The sequence below is a fragment of the Danio rerio genome, chromosome 3, assembly GCF_049306965.1.
Source record: "Danio rerio strain Tuebingen ecotype United States chromosome 3, GRCz12tu, whole genome shotgun sequence".
NCBI lineage: Eukaryota > Metazoa > Chordata > Actinopteri > Cypriniformes > Danionidae > Danio > Danio rerio.
Genome location: NC_133178.1, coordinates 18,527,025 through 18,554,581, shown reverse-complemented (window position 1 = coordinate 18,554,581; position 27,557 = coordinate 18,527,025). Strand labels below are relative to the sequence as shown.

The following is a 27,557-nucleotide window of genomic DNA, read 5'->3' as shown; positions in this document are numbered from 1 at the left end:
ACCACTGAGCCGACATGTTGCCTTGCCGGAACAAAAATGACATATTACTAGTGCACATCTTACATTACATTAAATAATAAAATAATAATAATTGCTAAATATAATTGTAATAAAACGACTCTTAAAAACCTTCTAGTATTGTTGTATGTTTGGTCCCTAATAAACATTTAATTTAATATCAACATTGAAATTAGCTGAGCTGCTTAATATTTTGGTGAAAACATTAATACATATTATAACACTTCATTTGGAAAAAAAGAGAAAGCATTTATAATTTTATAAATGTTTTATGAATGTCTCTTATCAATTCCATTTGAGCATAAATTATTTTGAAAAGAAAAATAGTGAAATTTTTTAATGGCAGTATAAATAAATAAATTAATTAATTAATAAATAAATAGTTTAGGTGGGCATAGTTTTTTTTAATCTCGATTAATCTCACTGTAATCTTGGAAGTAATGTAGATTAATTTAGATTAACATGGCTCATTTAAATCCTGCTGAAGGCATTTAGAATATGTGTGCTACCCAAATAATGACTAAAAGTAATTCTTTGAGAACGGGTTTCTCAAGCTTGGTGGCGCTTTAGACCAGGGGCTCATCTCCTGTTTCCAAAATGCATCACAAACTGCTTGAGAAACTGTTCTTGCGAAAGTTTTTTTCTTTCCATTTGGCATCCTTTAATAAATTCCATAACACTCTCACCAGTCATCACTCCTTATTTGTGTTTAATACCCCAGTTTGTCACGGGTGAATAAATGAAATGTTCATGAGTGACTGTAACCTGCTGAACTGCAGTTAAAGTCACCCAAAATTACAGAAAACTCTTACATTAAAACACTTCACTTAAACACCTTACTTATATTATTGTCTATTAAGGCAAATAACTAGATTACAGATGTCCATGTAAACGTAGTCTGTAGTGTTTTTGAAGTAAGTAAAAGATCCAGAAGGGCATCCTGCTGATTTGATTCAGTAGGGCATTTTTTTGTCAGACGGCTCACCGGTCAGATATACATCTGCGCTTAAATATCAAGGTGAAAGTCATCATAGCTTGCGTAGAATAGACCCAGCTCCCAACCCAACTTTGAGAATAGATAAACGGCAATTTTTTTTTTATCTTCCGATAAAAGTCTCGTGTTAACGCAGCACGTTAACGCCGATAACAGCCCACCACCAATAAACAAAAATAAAATAAATAAATAACTTAGGAAAAAAAAGGAATTATGAAGCTCTACAAGTGACTTGAAACTACCATAGCTATACAATTAAATGTATAGCTATGGTAGTTAAATTAAAGTCCATTAAAGTTTATAAAATTGCAAACATTTCCAAACAACTAATTTCTAAAGGTATAGTTAACACCAAAATGAAAATTTTAGCTCAAAATATCAATTATTTACTTTATATCGAAAGATATTTTGAAGAAAGCTGAAAAATGTTATCCATTGTCTAACACGGTAGGACAAACCAATACTATAGTAGTTAATGGTTACAGGTTTCCAGCATTCTTTCGTGTTAAAAAAAACTGTATAAAGGTTTAAAACAAATGAAGGGTGTTCAATGATGACAGAATTTTAGGTCACACTTTATTTTGATGGTTCATAAGTTGAATTTAAATTACATTGCATCTACATGCCAACTAAGTCTCATTAGATTATAGACTGTTAGGTTGGGGTTAGGGTTAGTGTAAGTTAATATGTACTTGCAAAGTTTTTTATAGTCAGTTAAATGTCTGTTTAAGGAGCAGTATCAAGAGATATTAAGCAGACAGTCTACTAATACTCAAATGGATCATCAAAATAAAGTGTTACCAAATTGTATTTTTTTTATTTTTATTAAACTATCCCTTTAATGTGCTGTTTCAGTGAGAAGATGCTTGCTGCAGTGCCACGTGGGTGGAGCTCACCTCTAATGAGGGGGAGCTTGAGCTCCAGCTACTCCTCCTATAATCTGTTTTAATGTGTACACCTACCCCAACCCTAACTCCAACCCCGAGTGACATTACTTGTAGAAGAAGTGCAGCAAGGAGCAGCTGGAGCTCAGCGCTGCCCATGTTACTCTGCAGTGAGTACCACTTGGTTTCGGTCTCTGTGTGGGTGTGGTTAAATGTAGGTGTGTCTTTAAATAGCATGGCCCCACCTGCTTCCCAGTTTAGGTATTTAAGAGGGGCGGAGTCAGCCCACTGCCAGCCACCATTCAGATCCAGATCATTCAAACCCATCCACAGGGTGGCACTGTATCCGATGAGCAAACCTACACACAAGCACGCACACACCCACATTATAAACAAATTCCTCAGAGCTTTAAACAAAAGGAGAGCAGCAATTTAATGGCTTTTACCAGAACACTTTTCTGATCCCATCCCAAACCAAACCATTATGGTAATGAGCGTAATCATGTTTATTTCCCTCTGTCTCTCACCATTGACATAGATTTGTTCCTCTACTTTGGTGATGCTGAGCAGATCTGCTCCCTGCTGTTGGCAGCTGGTCCGCGCTTCACTCCAAGACAGTGTAGCCTGAAAGTTAAACTGGTAACAGTTATCCATCAAAGAGTTTATGTCCCAAAACGTCTCACAGTCAGCACCTTTAGGGAAAGAGAGAGATGCATTTTAGTGAGCAGGAAAAGCATTCATTTATTAATTTATGTTTTAATGCCATATCAGCTAGGCATGGGGCAATAACCTATGGTTTTAAGGTTTACCACTGTTTGGAAGTCACTGTTTTAAAACTGCTAAAAAGGCACCGTTTCTGTGGTATACATGTTTTTTTTTTTTTTTTTATACAAATATTGTCAAACATTATTTAATCTATTTTTAGGGCAACTGTTTCTCCAGCAGCAAATGACCATCTATACTAAAAGGGTACAGGTCAGCCCAACAAACATTTGAAAAACTATTTACTTATGCACCTACATCCAAGCATGCTATGGATCTGAACAATGGCTTACATTATATTTAAAGAAAAGAAAGATATCGCAAGATCACTTTTCGGTTTGAAAAGAAATCTGTTCTAATGACGGTAGCAGAAGTCAATGATTTGTTTTATTTATGTAGCTCGACATGTTTGTTGTTTTAAAATATTTCGTAAGATCAAATACATCGTGTCTAATTGGAAAAGAATGTTTTTATACTGAGATTTAAAAAAAACATATTTTAAAGCAGTAATCACAGCACTGTGATACCATGAAACCATGATATTTTATCCAAGGTTATCATCCTGTCAGAATCGTATATTATATATATTCATGGTAACATTGGTAAAAAAAAAATCAATACATAATTTACAAATATAACAGTTTCTTAAAAAAAAAACAAGCATCATACTAAAAACCTACAGATGACATCAATACTGATGAAAGGTCAAATAAGCAGTGGTGAAAAGTACAACAATATTTTGATGTCCAATAATGACGTTGATATTTGGTTGATTTTAAGTTGTGTTAGAACGTGACCAAAATCCAACGTCGAGCCAACTTTTTAAACCAACGTCATATTGACGTCAAATACTGACATTTATTCATCAGGTATGGCAACCAAAATCCTGATAGACGTCATAGTGGTAACGTCCACACAACGTCAAGCTGTAACATCATTAGACGTTGATATTTGGTTGATTTTAGGTTGGACATTGGACAATGGAGTCGGCCTGGCGTTGAGTTCTGATGTCAACTCGATTTTTTTTATTTCCAAACAAATAGCAACATCCTTGTGACGTTAGGGTACAACGTCAATCTGACGTCATGTTGATGTCTTGTGTCTGCTGGGCTTTTATGGCCACTTCAGTCATCATACAGTAAACATCCATTACCTTCTCATCAGTGACATGCATCTAAACAGTCTCTGAGTCAATGTGTGCAAAGATTTTCTTGGACACTTTTAATGCTTCCAAACAGTTTGCAGCAATTATAAATTGTACATGTCTTGATGCAGTTCATCATGAAGTGTTTTACCTTCTATAATTTTTTTATTGGACAGAAATCACAGGACTGATTTTTCTAATGGGTGAGGCAGGTCGCTGGGTCGCTGGTTCAAGCCTCGGCTCAGTTGGCATTTCTGTGTGGAGTTTGCATGTTCTCCCTGCGATCGCGTGGGTTTCCTCCGGGTGCTCCGGTTTCCCCCACAGTCCAAAGACATGCGGAACAGGTGAACTGGGTAAGCTAAATTGTCTGTAGTGTATGAGTGTGTGTATGAATGAGTGTGTGGATGTTTCCCAGAGATGTGTTGCGGCTGGAAGGGCATCCGCTGCGTAAAAAACTTGCTGGGTAGGTTGGCGGTTCATTCCGCTGTGGCGACCCCAGATTGATAAAGGGACTAAGCCGACAAGAAAATGAATGAATGAATAAATGAATGAATGAATGAATTAATGATTTTTGTAATCCCAATAAAACACGAAAATATAAAATAGTGACTGTAGGTTGAAGGAAAAAAGTGGAGTAAAATTGCCAATACTGAACTAAAAATATACTCAAGGGAAAGTAAAAGTACACATTTATAAAACTTCTTTGTAAATCCCAGAGAAAAAAACCTACTCAATTACAGTAATTTGAGCATTTGTAATTAGTAACTTTACACCACTGCATATAAGATCTTTCAATTTAATCAGTAATAAATACTGTAAAATTCTCCTAAGAGACACTTTTTTTTTTTTGACTTTTCAAATATGCACACTATGCCGTACAGTAGTCTGGCATTCCAGCTGCCAGACTCAAACAGTACAGGAATGTCCTGAATTTGACAGATCAGGTCTGTGAATGACGTAAACAGGATTGACTCACTCTTTATTGGGCAGAAGCCCCAGCGCTGGTCCTTTCCATAATCGTGGGTCGTGGCACACCAGTGAAAACCATCTTCTCTGCCCACACTGGTGCAGCTGTGGAACCACTGACCGTTGTATAGGAAGGGGAAATAACATGGGCTGGCGTGAGAGTTTCCTCGGATGGTGTAGATTTCTGTGATGAAGAGCAAGCTTGTTTTAGTAAAGGAAAACTGAAACTACGACTATTACTATTACTACTATTACAATCACTGTTTTGTTAAACTGAAATGTGATAATAGAAAAAAATCCCAATAAATGATAAACTAAATGTAAAAAACAAGTCACTGAAAAACTTATTGAAAATAAATAATAATTAGCAAAAATAAATAATTATTTTACAAATTTATACAGTATAAGGACTAATGTTGTTGTGGAAAATCTGACCTACCTACAGCCGAACACATTAATCAAGCACATGCTTATATACAAACTTATATTAAATATATAATTTGATTAAACAAAAAATGTGTACTATCTTTAAAAAAATAAAAAATACGTACACTAGGCGTGTTTAATTAAATATACAGTATGATCTTTAATATGAAGAAGCTTTATTTTTCTTTTTTGTTACATTTGTATTGTTTGGGATTCAGTGTTTGAACTAGGTATTGCACTCCTGGATCAAAACAAACTCAAGTACCGGTTGCCAGATTGAGGACAGGAGCAAGTGATTTAAACCATCTTCTAAATAACAGCAATGGCACCGGATAGAAGGAATATTTGGAATATTATAGTTTTTTTCCTAACCAACAACTCAAATTGATTCATTAGAAACGGCATCTATTTCTCACAGGTGAACAACAGAAAACTGACAATAATCACCTCAGGTACACCTCATGTGCTTTATTCAGTGTTAAATGTTAACAATGTGAGTTTAAACGCAATTTTTACATGACATTTAATGCCATATAGTGAAAGCAACCTGCTCACCTATCGTTTACGTTCATTATATTTATATAATTTGCTAATTAATAAACTCATGTGGAACTCTGAATATGCATCTCATTCAAGTAGCAACCTCCCCCTCTCCCTCGTAAAGCAAATACGGAAGTAACTGAAACAGCAAATTCCGCTAGTCCTGGCTCCATAATAGAGCACATTTCTGTTGACCCCATTGTTAACTTTACAACAGGAAAAAAAGGTGTTTATAGCCTGATGCAAAGAATGATTTTGGTTCATAGAGTGAATATTACTCTTCATGACAACTGCAAGGCGGGTGAATTTTTTATAAGTCATCTGCTTCATTTATATTAAGTTATATAAGGTCTGCATGATTAAGGCCGTGGCCACTTGAGTGACAGCTAGGTCTGGCTGATCATCGTCACTTCACCTCAGCTGATTCTGGCTAATTAGCTGCTGAACTTATCATATGCATCTTATTTTTGTTTTGTTTTACGTGACTTTACACAGTCAATTGTCTTTTAGATTTATTTCTTACAATTATCAGATAAACCTCCAAGCCTCCATTTCCAAGGTGAGAGAAATTATATACTTAAATACCATATATAAATGTAATTGTTTTATTTAAGATTATTTATTTTTTATGATTTTCTTTAGAACTTGAATGCACTCCAGAATCTGAAATGTTGAGAGAACACTAAACTTTACGGTAACACTTCAGAGTAATGGTTTTTTGGTTATTTTTAATTTTTAACATTAGCTAAAATTGAATAATTGTACAGCATTTATTAATCATAGTTTAATATTTAATAATGCATTATTAAAATCCAATGTTGTGCTTGTTAATATCAGTTAATGCACCATGAGGTAACATGAACTAACACAAATTATTGTTATTTAACTTAAATAACATTAACTAAAGCTAAAAAAAAAGTTTCCCAGAGATGGGTTGCAGCTGGAAGGGCATGTAAAACATGTGCTGGATAAGTTGACCGTTCATTCCGCTGTGGCGACACAAGATTGATAAAGGGACTAAGCCAAAAAGAAAATGAATGAATGAATAACATTAAGAAAGATAATTAAATACTGAAAAAAATGTATTACTTTTGTTTGTTCATGTTAGTAAAAACATTAACTAATGGATTATTTCTTTAAAGTGTTGCCGTCTTTGCTTTGGTCAACACTGGTCATGTTAAATCTGCTAAATTAGAATTACTAAAACTAAAGCTGAAACTAAAAAGAAATTTGTTCACAAGATAAGAAACTAACAAAAGCATTAATGAAATGAACTAAAGCTAAACTGAAATGTACAGCAAAACTATATTAGCTTTAATGGAGAACCAGAGACACATATGAACCAGAAGGCACTCAGAAAGAGTGAGATAGATAACAGTAAATATCTCCTGAATGTGAGGTAAGCGTACGGCTGATGAATATGTGTAAGTGTAGAAAAGGAGAGGTAATGTTTTTTATCATTAAGAACACAGCATTTGCCATCTAAAGCTTTTATCATCAATTATTTGATCATAAATAGTTATCCCAGAAGCAACTTGCTGCTGTTTAAAAATGTAGCCTAAAGTCATGGGTGAAAAGCTCTTCTTACTTGGTCAGACCATGTGGCGGGACATAACTGGGTTAAAATAGGTTCTAAAACCACTACAATTGTGCACTGTAATGCTACTCGAGCAAAAGCATGGTTATAGTCCATGAAGACAAACACAAGTTTTCAATGACACAGCAACCAAGACAAAGACAAAGAGAATACAGACAGATTTAGAATGACAGACAGACAAACAGACAGACTGACACATAGATAAACAGATGGACAGACAGACAGATATATAGACACATTGACAAAAAGACATATAGATAAACAGACACACAAACAGATGGACGGACGAATGAACGAACGGACAGACAGACAGACAGACAGACAGACAGACAGACAGACAGACAGACAGACAGAGATATGCGGATAGACATAAGATAGACAGAAAGACATAAAAATATAAAGACAGACTGACAGACAGATACAGAGGGGAAAATAAGTATTGAACATTAGCCATTTTTATCAGAAAACATATTTCTAAAGGTGCCATTGACTTGAAATGAAATGTGAAAAATGAAGTGATGTGTAATAAAAGTAAACAACACAGAGAAATGTATTGAACACATGAAGGAAGGGAGGTGTAGAAAGACAGTGAAAGCCCAGACAGCAGCTGAAATCTTTCAGTATTTCTTTAGCAACCCTCTGCCCCTCTTCATTGTAACTGAATATTATCTGCTTCAGTCCAACATCTATATTATCTGGATGATGAAGATGAAACCAGAGTGGACACTTTAGCAAGACAGTGATCCAAACAAAGCCAAGCATACTCTCAAATGCTTTCAGAGAAGAAAAATGAAGCTGTGGAATGGTTCAGCCAATCACCTTAAATCCAACAGAAAATACAAATTAAAGATCAGATTTGATAGACGAGACCCACAGCACCATCAAGATATTTACACTCTATTGACGTCTGTGGAAAACCCACATCTGAGCAGTGCATGTGACTTCATTCTCCATATGAGAGGCGTCTTTAAGCAGCCATCACCAAAAAAAAAAACAAAAAACAAAAAAAATGCCTGTTTTATAAAGTATTAAATATGTTTCAGTGGTTCAGCACTTTCTCCTTGGGACGGACCATCCCAAGGAGAAAGTGCTGAACCACTGAAACATATTTACGGACGGACGGACGGACGGACGGACGGACGGACGGACGGACGGACGGACGGACGGACGGACGGACGGACGGACGGACGGACGGACGGACGGACGGACGGACGGACAGGTAGATAGATAGATAGATAGATAGATAGATAGATAGATAGATAGATAGATAGATAGATAGATAGATAGATAGATAGATAGATAGATAGATAGATAGATAGATAGATAGATAGATAGATAGACAGATAGATGGATAGATAGATAGAGAGATAGAATTTGCTATTTAAAGTCATCCTTCAGCTCAGTATTCTCAATAGTGTGCATCACACATTTTAAATGAAAGGAATACAGCGTATGCTAACTGTATATATAACTATATATATTTATTAACTGTTTATATAAACATCCATTTACTTAACAGCTAATTGCAATTTTACAGGATTTAGAGGGAGTTTTCGAAATTATGATAATTCAATGACAAAAAATTACAGTGGTTTACCTTGAAACAAGTAATTGTGATAGATAGATAGCCAGACAGACGGACAGGATTTAAAAATGTTATACTTAATAGTCAGTTCATGTGGTTGTAAAACTTCCGTTCTCTTCCTGAACTCTGGTTCCCTCCCTCTCTCTTTGCATTCTCACACTTTCTTCCTCTCGGTTGCTCCGCTGCTGGAATGCAGCTGTTACTATAGAAACTCCTGGGCATTCTGTCTGACTGTACAGATTAACTCTCATTTAACAAAGAGAAATCGAGAGCAGAGAGAGAGAGAGAGAGAGAGAGAGAGAGAGGGAGAGAGCGGTAGACGTGTGAAGGCAAAGGAAGTGTGAGAGTTGCACCAAAACCAAAAGAGAAATAACTATATACTGTAAGAAAAATGAAGCCCAATTGAAAGTAAAGAGAGAGAGAGTATAGTTGAGCTATAGTTCTGCCGCTGCTGCAGTTCTGAGATGTGGAAAAGTAGGACACACTCAATAAAAACACACGTTCACTTCCAAAAACTTCACTCTCAGTTGAACTTCCAGAGCTTACGCCATTTCATTCTTGTATGCGAGAACACAGACACACACATGCACACGCAGCTATCTTTATGGGCACTTCCCATTGATGTAATGCTTGTTCTAGTGTACAAATTGTATATTCTATCCCCTTACCCTAATCTAAACCCTAAACCCAATCCTCACAGCAAACTATCTGCATGTTAACATTTTCAAAATACTCCATCATGTGTGATTTATGAACTGGTTCTTCATGGAGACCAAAATTAATCAGAAAATGGTCATTTTCTTATCGTTATACTTATTGGGTGGACAACTAATGCCCACAAAGTGAGGAATACAAGGAATATCCACAGACATATTTCAGAAGCAGGTGTCTGTCAAAAGCTTGCCAACAACACTCAAACTTTGAAACAGAAGTGAGAGGATAGAGAGCAAACAATATGTGGTGGAGTGTCTGCTTCTGAAAGAGTCTATCTGTGTCTGTTTCTTGTCTTTGTGTAGTATTATTGTCATTGTGTGGCACCCAGTGTTTCAAAAATCATCACATTGAGTTCAGACAGCAACCTCCCAACAGGGCTGAAGCATCCTTTGTGTAGTGGATGCACAGTGGCAGAATAATGAAGGAAACACACGGGGCATGACAAATGTCACAAGATTTGAAAGTGAAGTGCTGATATACAGTGGCGGAGAGAAGTATTGAACTCGTCATGTTTTTTCCTGGGAATAATATTTCTAAAGGAGCTGTTTACTTGAGACTGGACCAGATTTTGGTAAAAACCCAAACAATACAAACACGAAATTAAAACAAAACAAAAATAATCTAAAAAAAATTAGTTATGTGTAATAACCGTAGGATGACACACGGAGAAAGTACTGAACCACTGAAACGCATTTAATACTTTATATAAAAGGCCTTTTTGGTGATGGCAACATAAGACACCTCTCATTTGCAGAATGAAGTCATGTAATTTGCTCATGAGTTTTTCACAGACTTCCACAGAGTGTAAAAATCTTTATGGTATTGTGGGTCGCATCTATCAAATCTAGGCATGGGCCAGTATAAGATTCTGACGGTATGATAACCTTAGATAAAAATATCACCGTTTTTATCACGGTTTTACAAATTGTGATTACTGATTTAAAATAGGTTATTTTCCCCCCTTGAACACAATATATTTTAGTTAAAAAAAAACATTTTAAATATTTTGGCTTTTGTTATTTTAAACAAGTCAGGACAAACAATTGAAATAAATCACTAACTATCTTTATTAGTTTTTAAAAAATGTAGATCGTGTTTCCTGAATTTCCCGAATTGTGGGCTGACCAGTAGCTTTTGATTTGGAGGGTGCTTTTGCTGTAGATACTGTTGCACCAAAAAAACCTAATGAAATACTCATTAAAAAACACACAACAACAACAACAAAAATACATATTCCTTAGGAATGGTATAAAAGAAAATGTGTGTGGTTTCAAAACCTTGACTTTTCCAAACTTCTGTAAACTTTGAAACCAGTTATTGTCTCATTCCTAATCAAATCTGATTTTTAATTTGTATTTTCTATTGGATTCAAGTCAGGCGATTGGCTAGGCCATTCTACAGCTTCATTCTCTTTCACTGAAAGCATTTGAGAGTTTCCTTGACTATATTTTGGATTATTGTCTAGCTGACATGTCCATCCTTGTTTCATCTTAATCATCTGTAGATGTTGGACTGAAGCAGCTGATATTAATTTACAATGATGAAAGGCAGAGGGTTGCTGAAGAATTTCTGAGAGATTTCAGCTGCTCTCTGGGCTTTCACTGCCTTTCTATAGCTCCCTTTCTTCATGTGTTCAATACTTTTCCCTGTGTTATTTCTTTTTATCACTCATAACTTCATTTGTAAACAAATTAGATTATAATTTTTTTTGCATATATGGATTTCTTTGGTTGTTTCTAACATTCGGTGAAAAATTCAAGTTAGCAGCACCTTGGTGCAGAATGGTGGCATGTTCAATTTTTTTTCCCTCACTGTAAATAAGAATCTGTTCTGGATTCCCAATTCTAGTGGAGAATTCCTGTTAAGATAAAGTAAACATCAATCAAAACATTGCACGTCAAACTGACCTAAAATGATACAAGAAAACTCAAATATTTATTTTCATTACAGATTTTAAACAAAGACCTGTCAGTTTTAAAAATATGAATCATTTTTTAACTAAATATTTGGCTTGTGATGCTCTAAACACATTTCTTAGAGAGAAAGCACATGTGAAGCAGCTAAAGCACAGTTTGATTACTATGGGGTAATGAGCAAACAGTGATTTCAGGTCTAAATTAGTCACTAAGAGACAGATTGTCGGATGGGATTCAGACTGTGAGACGACTGGGCCTCAGCACTGTATACAAACACGAGCCAGACTTTTTAATTGGCTCCTTTCTGGTGAGCAGCCAATCAGGACAAATTTAGACTGGCCCTTGGCAAAATGGAGAAAATCCTAGTCTAAATATCACTGAGGTCTAAAAGACATGTGGCCTCGTTTAAATGTCCTTTCCTCTGTCCGGACTACTTTCATTATTAGGCCCTTTATTTCTGTTTAAACCAGCACCTTCTCATTTTTTGTTTCGCATCTCTTGTATAACAGCACATGTTGTTGTTGTTTTTTTGTTCAAATCATGCTTAATCATGGGTTGTGAATTAATGATTCTTAATTGAACTTTAGAAGCAGGATTACCACAGCTTTTTACTCATTAGTTACAAACCAGAATGTTATGGTTATATGGTTAGATTCACATGCTTAGGACAGTCAAATAAACACTGCATTGTGTGTAACATTCAGCATTCGAGGGAAATGTTTAAATGATGATGGAAAACATGAGTAACACTTTATTTTGATGGTCCATTTGAGTATTAGTAGACTGTCTGCATAATATCTGCTGATACTGCTCTTTTAACAGACATTTAACTGACTATAAGAAACTTTGGAAGTACATATCCACATACACTAACCCTAACCCCAATCTAACAGTCTATTTATAATCTAATGAGAATTAGTTGGCATGTAGATGCAACGTAAAAAACGGACCATCAAAATAAAGTGTGACAAAACCATGTTAATGGTGCAATGAGACTGTTCCGTTCTTACTTTCTTTTTGAAAAACTGCTTGGTTTTGCTTTCATGTTTGGAAGCTCCACCTACAATGCAATATCGTTAGTCAAAAATCCACTGTTTAAACGTCTGAGCAGTGAAGTTGCCTGCAGCTGACAAATTTCTGGTCCTGTGTTTTTTGATACAATTAATGATGCTATTATTTAGACCAAGAGTGTCCAAACTCGATCCTGGAGGGCCGATGTTCTGCAGAATTTAGCTTCAACTTGCCAAAAGACACCTGCAATGATGTTTCTAAAAAGCCTAGTAAGAGCTTGATTAGCTAGCCCAGGTGTGTTTGGTTAGGGTTGGAGCTAAACTATCCAAGACAGCGGCCCTCCAGGACTGAGTTTGGGCATCCCTGATCTAGAAAGAGTTGACTTGACTGTTGCATCTTGCCAGGTTATTACTTTTTCTACGAGACGAGCCATTCTTCTCAAATGGAAACAGGTCACTCCTCCATCCCATGACATGTGGATCCGATAAGTCTTAAGCTGGATAAAACCAAAGTCCCTTTTAAGGCAAGTAATTTCACTCGGTGGCTACTGGAAAGTATAAATATGGACTTAAAGGGAACTTATTTACTTTTTTATTTGTAAACTTATATATTTTTTTATTTTTTCAGAGGATATGTTAGTTTTTAATTAATACATTTATTTTAGTTTTATTTTATTTTGAGGGGATAGTGGGATCATGAGAAAACTAAGACGGTCAGTACTTTTTCTTATTCAGTTTTATATACTACTATGTATGGTTTTGTAAAACACCAAAAAAATAAAAAAATAAAAAAAATAAATAAATAAAAGTCTGAGCATGGTGTTATTATTGTTATTATTATTATTATTATTATTATTATTATTATTATTATTATTAATTTGTCAACAAGTAATGCTTTTATTCACAAAATTTTGATCAACTAAATTCACAGTGACGGTGAAGATATTTATTTGTTCTCAATAGTTTTAATTAATACATTTTTAAATAAAAGCTCATTTGAATTCAAAGAATTTTTTTTTTTAAATAACAATAATCATATACGTTTATATCGCATCGAATTAGCCTGTTTTAATGGATTCTGGAGGATCATGTAATGCTGAAGAATAAAGTATAGATGAAAATCTACTTTTACAAAACAGTAATAAATAACATGTAAAAGGAGAGTTTACCAAAAAAATTTAAATTCTATTATCATTTACATATTTGAGTTTCTTTCCTCTGTTCACTACAAAAGAAGATATTTTGAAGTATGTTGGAAACTTGTAACTTTCGACTTTCATAGTGTTTGTTTTTCCTACTATAGAAGTCAGTGGTTACCGGGTTTTCAAATTCTTTAGAATATCTTCTATGTCTTGTTTTTTTGTTTTCTTCTTTTAAAAGAAAATTCACAAAAGGATTGGAACCACATGAGGGTGAGTACATTTTCATTTTTTGCTGAACTATACATAGAATATATAAAAATAGGACATTGTTATTTAGTAAATTGATGTTTCCCAATATTAGTTATTTTTCTTTACACAATTGCAGCATTATAAGAAGATAATAGACCAATCACAAACTATTCACCTTATTCTCCGCATAAGAGTAGGCGCAGACATGTTCATCTTTTTGGCAAGAGACTTCCAGTCTCATTCACTTCCATTCATTTTTAGAAGTAAAAAACCGCTTGTTATACGGCTTGATGTTGCAAACTGATATTTTCTTATTGCATTAATCTACTTTGTCCGCTTTGTCATGCAAACACTTGTTTGTAGAGAAATTCACAAGTTCACACTCACAGATATTTGACTTAATAAAATATGAGTATTTGGCGTGCTGTCCAGAGAGAGGGCACTGAGCTCGGGAAGACACCCTAACTTGTGTTAATCCCCTTATCAGGATAGAGAGATATAGGGTCCGAGTGTAGTGTCTAGCCCAGCTTCAGAATGCTCCCTCCTCAGATTTAAATAGGTATCGGGTTTAATAGTGTGGAGTTGGGGTGGTGGATGGATGCTGAAGTCGAGAGAAAACAGAGGTATGATGTGTTTGACTATTCATAGTCTTTTTAAGGTCTTGAGCTTATTGGATAAAAGATTGGTTGTCTGTGATGAACTAGCCTTGTCAAAGATTGATTGTGCTCCTCCTGAAATTTGTTTATTAAACATCATGTAGTTTGACCGTTTTCCGCTGTTTATCGTTCCTAGTCATTTCTCAAATAGGCAACTGAATCAGAAGTTCTAAAACAAATCGCAAAACTGAGCACACTTCCACATTGAATAAAATATGCTTTAATATGTTAACATTTTAAATTAATATGACTGCGACACCTAAACTGGCACACGGTCACTTTAGCTCTCAAAAGACAACTTAATTAGACAACGTTTCAACCTGCAAGCTCTTCATCAGGTCACACAATCTGGGTGTTATTCTGGATGGTGGCTTTAGCTTTGACAAACAAAAATGCAGTGGTAAAATCCTGCTTCTTTTAGCTTCGACTTGAAAAACTGTCAAAATATCTAGAAAAAGTTTTGAAAAAATAATCCATAAACAGACCACTAGATTGTACTATTGTAACTCATTATACTTTGGGATTCTTTGGGATATACTTTGGGATCAGAAAACCTTATCTCGGTTTCAATTAGTTTAAAAGGCTGCTGCAAGGCTACTTTAACAGGTACCAAGGAACATGAGCACATTACACCAGTTTTACGCTCTTTGCACTGGCTGCCTATGCACTATAGAGTCACTTTTAAAATGCTTCACTGGGTTTTTAAATCCCTAAATGGCCTGGCACCTTCTTATCTGTCAGACATGTTAATTGAGCATCAGCCTGGTCGGTCTCTTCGGTCATCTAACCAGAGACTGTTATGTATCCTGAAGTCTAGGTTGAAATGCAGAGGTGACTGTGCCTTTGCAGTAGCTGGTCCTAGGTTGTGGAATGATCTGTCCCTCTGTATCAGATCTGTTTCGTCCCTGTCTGTTTTTAAATCTAGGTTGAAAACTTACCTCTTTGATTTGGCATTTTATCAGTGAACATTGTATGTTTTTAGCTATAATTTTATAACTTTATAAATATATTTGTTTTTTCTCTGTTTTGATTTGTACTGTGCAGCACGTTGGTCAACCTCTGGTTGTGTTAAATAATGCTATATTAGCATTATAACAAATTAGCTCAGTGGTTAAGAATAGTTATTATCAGCTGAGGATCATCTCCAGACTCAAATCCATTCTTTCCTTTCAAGATCTGGAAAAGGTCATACATGCTTTTATCACGTCCCGCCTAGACTATTGCAATTCTTTATATGTTGGTCTCCCCCAATCCTCATTGGCACGGTTGCAGTTGGCTCAAAATGCGGCAGCTAGACTTTTAACAGGCACCAAAAAACATGCTCATATCTCACCAATTTTAGCATCCCTTCATTGGCTTCCTGTTAATTTTAGAATTCAGTTCAAGATTTTACTTATTGTTTTTAAAGCACTGAATGGGCAAGCACCTTCTTATATATCAGAGCTTTTTAACTTACAGTCAACTCTTCGGTCTCTTAGGTCCTCAAATAAAATTTTGCTTCAAATTCCTCGGTCACGACTTAAATTGAAAAGGGAAAGAGCCTTTGCAGTCGCTGCTCCTCGTTTGTGGAACCAGCTACCACCGGATATTACAAGTGCTTCTTCTCTCTCTATTTTTACGTCCAGACTTAAGACACATTTTTATTCTATTGCATTCTCAGGCTTTTAATCTTTATTGTGGTTGTTGCTGTAATACTTTTATTCCTATTATTACTTTTATTGTTATCTTTTACTCTTTTAGAGTGTGTGCTATGGTTTTGTTCAGCACTTTGGTCAGTGCCAAACTGGAGTAAATGTGCTTTAAAAATAAACTTTACTTACTTACTATATGAAAAAAATTGACATTGACATTGACATTGATGCAGGAAACACAAGAGAACCCCAAATATAGTCAAACTCTAGCCATCACACCTGCAAACAATGATCACCCAATAAAAGATTTTCTTAGACGCGCACACACTGAAGTCTTTTTACACTTTAGAGTGGACAATGTTAGACAGATTATGATAACGTAACTGTGATAAAGGCAAAAATTTAAAGTGCTGACCTCGGTATGACTTGGCACATAGGTCTTGATTGTCATAGACTCTCCAGAGAAGCTTCTTGGATGGTGGTCTTGCAGTTGTTGACACATTACCACTGTTGAGGAGTAATTTAGGAGAGGCCAAGTGCGTTTCAAGCGTCTCCAAGAACTTGCTGCAGCTCCAGGTCCAGCGCACCCGTGGAGGCTCGTAGTCGCAGCGAAACACACCGAGCGGTGACCTGTCACCAAATGTGCTGACGTTGCCCACAGTGATGCCCAGGCAGAGGGATGAGCCGATGTTGAAGAGCCGACTCCTGGTCACCCATTTCCATAGCTGGGCTTCACCCTTACAGGATGACGACAGGTGAAGCACGTGGTCTCGGACCCCCAAACAGCCCTGTGCACCCTCGTGGAAAAACGCAAATGTGTCTGATCCATCTGTATGTGCTGAAAAAAAGAGAGAGAGTTAATAATATAATTTCAATATTAATAATTTCAATAATAGAAATTACAATATTAAAAACAAAGATGTTTTATACAATAGTACAAAGAAAATCTGATAACTCAGAAAATGTAATTATGAACTGATCACTAAGGAGAGAGTGTTGAATAAATAACTTGATTCTTTAATATTCCTTTGGCTGAGTACCTTTAATAATCAAGGGTCGCCACAGTGGAATGAACCGCCAACTTATCCAGCATATGTTTTATGCAGCGAATGCCCTTCCAGATGCAACCCAACACTGGGAAACACCCATACACTCTCGTTCACACACATACACTACAGATAATTTAGCTTAATTAATTCTCCCAAAGTTCATGTCTTTGGATTGTAGGGGAAACCAGAGCACATGGAAAAAACCCACTGGAAGAACATGAAAACTCCACACAGAAATGCCAACTGACATAGCCAGGGCTCGAGACAGTGACCTTCTTGCTGTGAGGTGACAGTGCTACCCACTGAGCCACCGTGTCGCCCGAGTAAGTAAAAAAAACTATTTGTTTTTTTGTATTGCACCTGTCAATTTTGAGATTTAAGTGGTGTTTTTAGGTGTTTTTTGTATGTAATGCAAAGAAAACATCCAAAATACCTTTGGGATTGCTTCTTTTGTTGACATTGTTGATCATTTGCTGATTTTATTCATGCAGTTTTATTAAAATCAGCTTTCTGAAGGTTTTTTTCTTTAAGTAATTTGTTCATAGGTTTGTCTGACTTCATACATTTTATTTTATAAAACAGCTAAAAATGTACTTTTTACTCTGGCGTTTTGCAGAATAAAAAAACAAATCTGAAGTGATAAAAAGAAATACAAAAATAAAACCCCTAAAATTGTAATGAGACTTCATCAACTTATTGTCTCAAAAACTAAAGAGATGCTTATTGATTTTCACTGTAGCTCTATTTTTATTGCTACTATATGAAACAAAATCAGTTCCAAAAATATTGAAATAAAAAGCCTGTTGAATAACACTAACTGGAAAAAATAATACATGGAATATATTGCATTTTAGTGACTTGAATTACAGAGGTTTGTAATTTTAGGTCCTGAAATGTAGCATAGCTGTTTATTTGAGCTGTGAATATTTCAATTTAAAAGACTGCTACTAGTATAAACAGTTTTGCTGTTGAGACAGTGAGTGAGTATAAATTCCTGGGCACCATCCTGGATGATAAACTGAACTTTGAGGCCAACACAAATTTTATTTGTAGAAAGGCGAATCAACAATTGTTCTATTTGAGAAATTTGAAAAGATTTAATGGGGATAGGCCTTCTTTTATTGAGTCTCTTTTAACTTTTGCAGTAATATGCTATGCTAATTTGAAAGTGACAAGTAAAAACAGACTTACAAAATTCATCACCTATCTCAAATCTTAACAACACTGGGCATGTGTATGAGGTAAGAGTCATACAGAGGGCTATGTCCATTTTAGCAGATGACAACCATTTGTTCTAAGTTTTGTCTCCTGCCATCAGGCAGAAGGTTTACTTATTTCAGATGGGCTATATAGGTCCAAAAGATATTTGCCTTCATTTGTTCCAACTGCAACTGAGTTAAAAACAAGCTTTAAGTTGAATTTGCTCTTTTTTTAGGAATATTTTACATGATCAAGATTACTTATATTGTTTACTGTTATTTATGTTTGTTTGGGTGCTGATGGGCTATTGCTGTCAACCAAATACCCTCAGGGACAATAAGGACATTCCAATCCAATATAATCCAATCATCAATTAACTTCATCCTATATTTTTGTGCTAAAAATACAACATGAATTAAAAACTTTCATTAGCAATTTCCACTTAAACATACAATTCAAAAACGTTTGTGATTCATAAAAAAAATCAATCAACTAAGAAAGTATGGTGAGAACAATTAAAATCCTATTGTCTTGCCTTTGATGCCAAGCACAGACATTCAGACTGTTTTAATGATTTTACCCCCCATTAAACTGAAAGACGGATCCAATTTCCATCAAACCTTTAATGTCATGTGACCAAAACTGTTTTTGCCTGACAGCTATTATCCTAGTATATTATTACAGCAGTAAGAAAAGCAAAAGCCCACTGATTCTCTTTTACCCACTCACATGTTTAACAAAAACAAGTCGTTCACTGCCAATGCAAGCAAAGCACAAATCCTGCACAAACACTCCAACAGAATGTTTCTATCACGGGCGTTGAATTTGCTTTTAAAAGGCTGATTTAATTACAGGTGAAAAGTAATTGTCTGAGAGAAAAATTGGCCGTTTCTGATTATATTCAATGTGTGTGTGTGTGTGTGGCTTCTGTGCAAGCTTTGCTTCTGGAACACATCACAATGTCTGACTGCAAATAGATAGTAATTTACAAAAACAAAGCAAAACAAATCAAAAAACTAAATCCCAACAGACACTGCCCTGAAAGAATGCAGACATTGGCAACATTCCTCTTTTGTATGAGCGTACACAAACAAGAGGTGGTAAACTTCATTATAACCATAAAACAATATAATCATTCATTCATTTATTTTTCTTCAGCTTAGTCCCTTATTTATCAGGGGTCACCAGTGAAATTAAGCGCCAACTATTCCAGCACATACGTAGTGGATGCCCTTCCAGCCGTAACCAACTACTTGAAAACACCCAAACACACTCTCATTCACAAACACGCTCATACACAACGGCCAATTTAGTTTATTCAATTCACCTATAGCGCATGTCTTTGGATTGAGGGGGAAACCAGAGCACCCAGAGGATAACCACGCCAACATGGGGAGAACATGCAAACTCCACACAGAAATGCCAACTGAGCCAGCCGGGCCTCGAGCCAGGTCTTGCTGTGAGTGCTAACCATTGAGCAGCCTCACCATTATTATAATCATAGGAATTAATTGAAATATTTCAAGAAATGAAATGATTCATCAATTATGAAGAAACGGATGTGGTTCTTTGATGAATAGAAAATGCAGAACAACATTTATTTGAAAGAATTAGAAATCATATATTCTAAAAACAGAAATCAAGATTAGAAATGTATTTACTACCATCTTTCATTAACTGATTTTACTCTTGCTGAATAAAAGCATTCATTTCTTTTTAAAAGAACATTTAAGTTAAAATCATAGCAGCAGTAAATATATTCATTGCAAAATCAACAGCACTTACAAACAAAAAAACAAACTAACTAAAACAAACAAAAAAAACAATACCATTAGAATACAAAGATTTAAACTAAATCCAAAATATAATTTGTCTATCACTTATCAAAGTGTGTTTTTAACATTAAATTATTACATTATATACTGTAATGCTAGAGTAACAAAAAAATTATGCATGAAAACTGATGATATTTACACACTGTACTGAATTATTGTACTGTACTGAATTAAGGAATTATTTTATCACTGTAAAAAAACACTTCAGCAACAAACAAAAAAAATCTATAATGAAGCTAAGATAAGATTTTTTTTTAAGTAAAGCCCTGATCACATTGTGAGATTTCAGCCACGATTTAGTCATCCGAGACAAATTTGGAAAATCCTAAAAGGTTCCTGGAATCCAAGGCTAAAATTGATGATCTTTGATCGTGGATTTAATGTGTTCACGGACAGCTGCTTATTGCCTGTAGCAATCAGATTTTTCCTCCGATGAAGTTCTGGCAGTGTCAGAAGATTTCAGAAACTTTGTGACAACAGCTTTGATGAGTCCAAGAACAAATAGGAGCACCGAATTTTATGACGCAATCCATGAGACAATTCAAATGACAGCGGGGAAATGTCAAAACAGATTTTTCTTCTTGGTTTTATTATTGAGACATGTATTGAGCAAAATTGCCGCAACAGATTGTTTACGTTTGCTGTGAGGAATCATTTCAGAACGCGACAGTGAAAGTGCCACGGGTGGATGACGTCAAACTCCGGGGAAAAACTGTTTAGCGCGTCTCAATTGTCACTCAGTCTGACTTTATGACAGCAGAGATCTTAAGGTGTGACATGGGAGCCATGTTCATGCAGTCTGACATGCTACAATCATGGATTACAATAAAAAATATATAATTATAATTAATTATAATTAAAAAATAATTATTTTAAAAAGTTAATTATTTTACTTGCAAATTTTGACTTGATCTTCTTGTATGGTGCCAGATAAGTCTCAAAAATTATTACAAAATAAAATTCATTTACAATTCACATTTACAAAATTTCATTCATAAAATTCAAAACACAATGTGCGAATTTACAAGTAAAAATCATAATAATTTTCCTAAATGAATTTACAAACTGTTTTTTCAATATACGCATTGTGTTTTGAATTTACAAATTGGATTTGTGCCTTTACGAATAGGATTTGGGTATTTATGAATTGTTTTGAATTTACTAATTGGATTTGTGTATTTACGAATTGTGTTTTGAATTGACAAATTAAATATTGTAAATGTAAATCTCTGTGGAGTTTGCATGTTCTCCCTTTGTTCCCGTGGGTTCCTCTGGGTGCTCGGGTTTCCCCCTAGTCCAAAGGCATGTGGTATAGGTGAATTAGGTAATCAAAATTTACTGTAGTGTTTGTGTGTGAATGAGAGTGTATGGATGTTTCCTAGTGATGACATAAAACATTTGCTGGATAAGTTGGCAGTTCATTCCGCTGTGGCGACCCCAGATTAATAAAGGGACTAGGCCGAAAAGAAAAGAATGAATGAATAAATTGTGTATGAATTTTATTTTGTAAATGCATTCGTTTTGAGACTGATCTGGATCCATATTCTTGAAGTTAAGACAGCAACAGATTACAATTTATGAACAAGTTGTTTAGATGAAAATTAAATCAATGCATTTTAACTGTTTTGGAAGCTTTCAAGTGATTTACAAATACATGTTTTGCATTATCCTGTGAACTGTCATCGAGTTCAAGCTGATGTTTCGAAATATTTGTTTAGGCTTAGGACCGTTGGTTATTTTCTTAGATTTTTGAGAAGGAACTTCCTATCTGTGTCTCATTAGATGAAGCTACTGTACCGCATACTCGCATGACAAAAATAATAAACACAAAAACCGTCAGACCTGACTTCTGCACGGTTTGTTCAGCAACCGAATGAGAAGAGCTGAATTTAATGCAGAGGAGCCAAACCCAAGAGCCAGTCTGAGTTTTTTTTTATACCTTCATTCTGCTTTTCTGTGTCTTTATCTGTCTCTCTCTCTCGTTCACCCTCTCATTGCTGCAGGGGGGAATGCAAGGTTACAACCGCAACATCAGAGAGAACCAAAATCAGAGCAAGAGAAAAGAGCCTGAAGAAAAACCCGAAAGAAACACAGCTGTGTTTCCAAACAGAGCACTTCTAAAGCTGGGAAAGGGAAATGGGATCAATCCGAAAACAAACAGGACCTCCTCTACTTTGAAAACAAAAGACAGACTAGGAGACTTCTGAACATCATCATGCCATACTCCAACATCCATTTACATAAGCAAACAGGCTGCAGACATTTACAAAGTTTTTTTTTTTTTTTTTTTTGCAGAATATGTTTATTGCAAGTGATAGTTCACCCTAAAATAAATTTTTTTTGAGTTTCTCTCCTCTATGAAAAATTTGAAATATAGCTAAAGCCATTAACCATTAATTGACATTCTCAGAATTCCCTGCATAACACTTTATTTTGTTTGTGTTGACATTACTCTATTTGGTAACCCTTTATAATAGCTACACACTCTCAGAGATGAGCAAAAATACTATGAAATTTGTTTTAAATTAAAATACCAAATACCTGTTTTGCATGTATCAAATAAACTACAAATTACAGCAGCCACAACCATTATCAAACTAAAACACTGTATTTTGTATTTTAAAAATACTACAAAATACTTTTACCATGGAGCATGACATTTCTTCACAAACCTTCTATCAATAGGCATAATCGATCAGTCCCCTCACCATTATACTGACTTAGTGAGTTCATTTCTTCATTTACTTATCGGCTTAGTCCTTATATTAATCAGGGGTCACCACAGCGGAATGAACTGCCTATTTATTCAGCATAGGTTTTACATAGTGGATGTCCTTTCAGCTACAACTCAGTACTAGGAAACACCCTATACACTCTTATTTACACACATACAACACTAGGGACAATTGAGCCTCCCCAATTCACCTAAAGCATATGTCTTTGGATTGTGGGGGAAACCGGATCACCCGGAGGAAACCAACAAGAACATGTAAACTCCACACAGAAATGCCAACTGAAGCTCGAACCAGCGACACTTCTTGCTGTGATGCGACAGCACTTTCCACTGCACCGCCCCAGAAAGTATATATTTTGAACAATTTTAGAAACTTGTAGCTACTAGCCAGGTTTACATGCTAACAAGAAATCAATCTTACATCAGGTTGTTAGAGCAGCTGGCTGTAGTATTGGTAACCTAGTAACCAACAGTAAACAAGATGTAATGTGAAGGGAACGCTGGCAAGGAAGTGCGGATGCAAATGCAGCATTTATATAGCAGAGTAGTCATATAGGCAGTGATCATAACTGGTGCAAAACAGTCTAATAAGGGTTATCAAAACAGTCTAATAAGGGTCAAGTCGTAGTCAAGCAGGCAAAAGGTAGAAAGAACAAGGCAAGGCTCAGAACATATAAGACCAGACAGGATAATACTCGGACATGAAAACATTACAATATCGCAAGACTCAGCCTGAGGTGTGTGTGCGTGCAGCTTAAATAGTCTTTATTATCAGTCTTTGATGATCTTTGACAATCTGTAGTAGCTAGACCACTGGTGATCCTAACACAATACAAGTAAATGAAGGCATATTGTGAGTGTAATGTTTGCTAGAGTTTATTTGACAAATAATTCATTAGTTTATTTGACAAATTTCAAGTGTAAAAATTTATTAGGCCCTTTGTGTATTTTTCCCCAATTTCTATTTATTTTTTCAACACAATTTTAAACATACCAGTTTTAATAACTCATTTCTAATAACCAATTTATTTTATATTTGCCATGATGACAGTAAATAATGTTTACTAGATATTTTTCAAGATACTAGTATTCACCTTAAAGTGCAATTTAAGTTAGGGTAATTAGTAGGTCCACACGGAATCTGCGTGCGCAGAATTTCGCAGATTTTTAGCCCATCATAGATCCTGTTTATTTACTTGTGTAAATGTGTGTAAACTTATATTTATTCAGTTTTTAAATTAATTTCAGTATAATTATGGACTAATATAAAAATGTTCATATTATTTATTAACAATACAGTTTTTAAAGTCATATTTTCCGTCCTTTAGTGGATAAATTATATAAGAGACTTGCTTTGTTTACCAAATAATGTGGATCTTATTGGATTTGTATTGTTTATATTAAATAAAAGTTATAAAGGTATAAATATTTACTTCATGTTTTAAGTTTTTAATTATAATACTACCAAAATCATTTCGCATAAATCCACAGATTTTTAGCAAAATTCTCCACAGAAATAGCAAAGACTGCAGATTCTGTTTGACCCTAGATATTAGGCATGCAATTAGATAAAAAGGATTTGTTCTATAGACAATGGAAAATACATATAGCTTAAAAGGGGCTAATAATATTGACCTTAAAATGATTTTAAAATAAATGAAAACTGCTTTTATTTTAGCAAAAATAAAACAAATAAGACTTTCTCCAGAAGAAAAAAATTTATCAGACATACTGTGAAAATTTCCTTGCTCTGTTAATCATTGTTTGGGAAATATTTAAAGAAGAAAAATGGCTAATGATTGTGACTTTAACTGCATATTTGGAAACACTTGAGTGCGAGTAAATTTAATTTTTGGGGGGTAAACGTTATCTTTAAATGCACACAGTTGCACCAAAAATTTGCAAAGGCCTAAGGAAAAACCTCAAGCTTTGAACTCGTGAGATGTGAAATGACAAGAGTTAAAAATGCGAACAATCCAACTAGGACAATTCTTTCCGTGAGGCCCAGATTCCACGTATTAATGACATGCAATCCGTGACAAACCAGGATTAGTCTCTCGGTCTTCCTGCAAGAGTTTTGGGGGTGAAATCATGTGATCCGAGTGAGGGATACGATTGGTGGAGGTGAGACCCTGGGGACACATGATTTCAGGAGGAAGAATGAACAGACATCAAAGCCTCGGATTTTGACAGATGAAGGGCAAAGCAGAGTCAGACGCCGGTTGCTTCAGCATCACCTTAATGCTTCATAATGAATCAGGCTTTACTGAGATGACTAGCTGTGGGCCAATGAATGAACAAGGAAATGATGAAGGACAATTTTATGATGCAATTTAAGAATATTATCACACTCTTTGATCGCACATTTTTTTAGTTCTTCGTTTAGTTCTTGAGGAATACATTTCAGGTTTTGTCTCAAATGTAACAGACTAAGTAAGTACATAAATAGGCACAGTGGCTAGCACTGTCGCCTCACAGCAAGAAAGTCACTGGTTCGAGCCCCGGCTGGGCCTGTTGGCATTTCTGTGTGGAGTTTTATGTTCTCTTTGTGTTTGTGTGGGTTTCCTCCAGGTGCTCCGGTTTCCCCTACAAGTCCAAAGACACGTGCTATAGGTAAATTGGGTAAGCTAAATTGTCCATAGTGTTTGTGTGAATGTATTGGTCCTCAAAGGTTAGAGGTTGAGCGTTGGGCTAACAACACATCTAAAAAAATGTTAAAATAAAATAAAATAGCTGTTACTAAATACAAACATGGTGTGGCTAAATATCAACTTCGATATAAATGGCTCTGGGAGTAAGTAAGTAAGTAAATTAACTAATTAATTAATTACTTCATAAAGAATGACAGTAACACTCTAAATGTATATAAAAAAAGAATGATAATAGTTATTTACAAACAAAACATCATAGATCAGATTTGATTATTAACAAATAATATATTAATAAATAAAAAAGGTAACATTTTATTAGTACTTTGATTAGTATATCTTTAACAGTATATAGTGCTTAATGGATCAATGATAACAGTTAATAACAGTGAATAATAATAACTTAACTCTAAATTACAAATTATTACAACATTAACTACAAACAGAAGAAATGTTTATTTGTGTTAATAAATTTGTACATTCAAAAATATTTTAGCTGCTCGTTCAACATACTTGCTTAAAACTAGCCTTTGCTTTTCCCAATTCGCATACTTTACTATGCCTTAAAAGTATGTACTTTTTTCATTCATTTTTTTTTTTACTTAGTCCCTTTATTAATCAGGGGTCGCCACACCGGAATGAACCGCCAAATTATCCAACAAATGTCTATACGCAGCAGATACTGTTCCAGCTGCAACCCAACACTGGGAAACATCCACACACACACTCATTCACATATATACTAATTTAGCTTGCACAATTCACCTGTACCGCATGTCTTTGGACTGTGGGGGAAACCAGAGCACCTGGAGGAAACCAACGCAAACACGGGGAGAACATGCAAACTCCTACTGACCTTTTTTATTGAACATGCACTTGAAAGCTTGATTAAATATTTCAACAAAGAAAGACGAAAAAAGAGGACAATGAAGAAGACTATGAAGAAATACTATGCAGGCTAAGAAGACTATGAAGTCTAAGAAGACTATGAAGGCTAAAAGGAAGACTATGTAAAAGACTACAAAGATTAAGAAGGCTACAAAGATTAAGAAGACTACAAAGATTACGAAGAAGACTACAGACTATGAAGAAGACTATGAAGGAGACAAGAAAGACTAAGAAGACTACAAAGATTAAGAAGACTGTAAAGACTATGAAGCAGACTATGAAGAAGACTACAAAGACTATGAAGAAGACTACAAAGATTAAGAAGACTGCAATGACTACGAAGAAGACTATGAAGAAGACTACAAAGACTACGAAAAAGACTATGAAGACAACGAAGACTAAGAAGAAGACTACAAAGATTAGGAAGACTGCAAAGACTACGAAGAAGACTATGAAGAAGACTACAAAGACCATAAAGAACACTACAAAGGTTATAAAGAAGACTACAAAGACTACAGAGAGGACTACAAAGACTAAAAAGACTATGAAGAAGACTACAAAGATTAAGAAGACTGCAAAGACTACGAAGAAGACTATGAAGAAGACTATGAAGAAGACTACAAAGGCTAAGAAGAAGACTACAAAGATTAAGAAGACGACTACAAAGATTAAGAAGACGACTACAAAGATTAAGAAGACTGCAAAGACTACGAAGAAGACTATGAAGAAGACTACAAAGACTACGAAAAAGACTATGAAGACAACGAAGACTAAGAAGAAGACTACAAAGATTAGGAACACTGCAAAGACTAAGAAGAAGACTATGAAGAAGACTACAAAGACTAAGAAGAAGACTACAAAGACCATAAAGAACACTACAAAGGTTATAAAGAAGACTACAAAGACTACAGAGAGGACTACAAAGACTAAAAAGACTATGAAGAAGACTACAAAGATTAAGAAGACTGC

At 35.2% G+C, this 27,557-nt stretch overlaps 1 protein-coding gene across 1 annotated transcript in view; it reads right to left on the bottom strand.

The window, feature by feature from the left end:
• Positions 1 to 27,557, bottom strand: part of mrc2 (mannose receptor, C-type 2) — an 82,584-nt gene that overhangs the window by 40,815 nt on the left and 14,212 nt on the right. Inside the window, exons 2-5 of the mRNA XM_001343974.9 lie at positions 16,650 to 17,072; positions 4,779 to 4,952; positions 2,424 to 2,588; positions 2,142 to 2,255 (exon numbers count right to left, since the gene is read on the bottom strand). Coding sequence (XP_001344010.4) covers positions 2,142 to 2,255; positions 2,424 to 2,588; positions 4,779 to 4,952; positions 16,650 to 17,072 — 876 coding nt within the window. The remainder of the gene's footprint in view (positions 1 to 2,141; positions 2,256 to 2,423; positions 2,589 to 4,778; positions 4,953 to 16,649; positions 17,073 to 27,557) is intronic.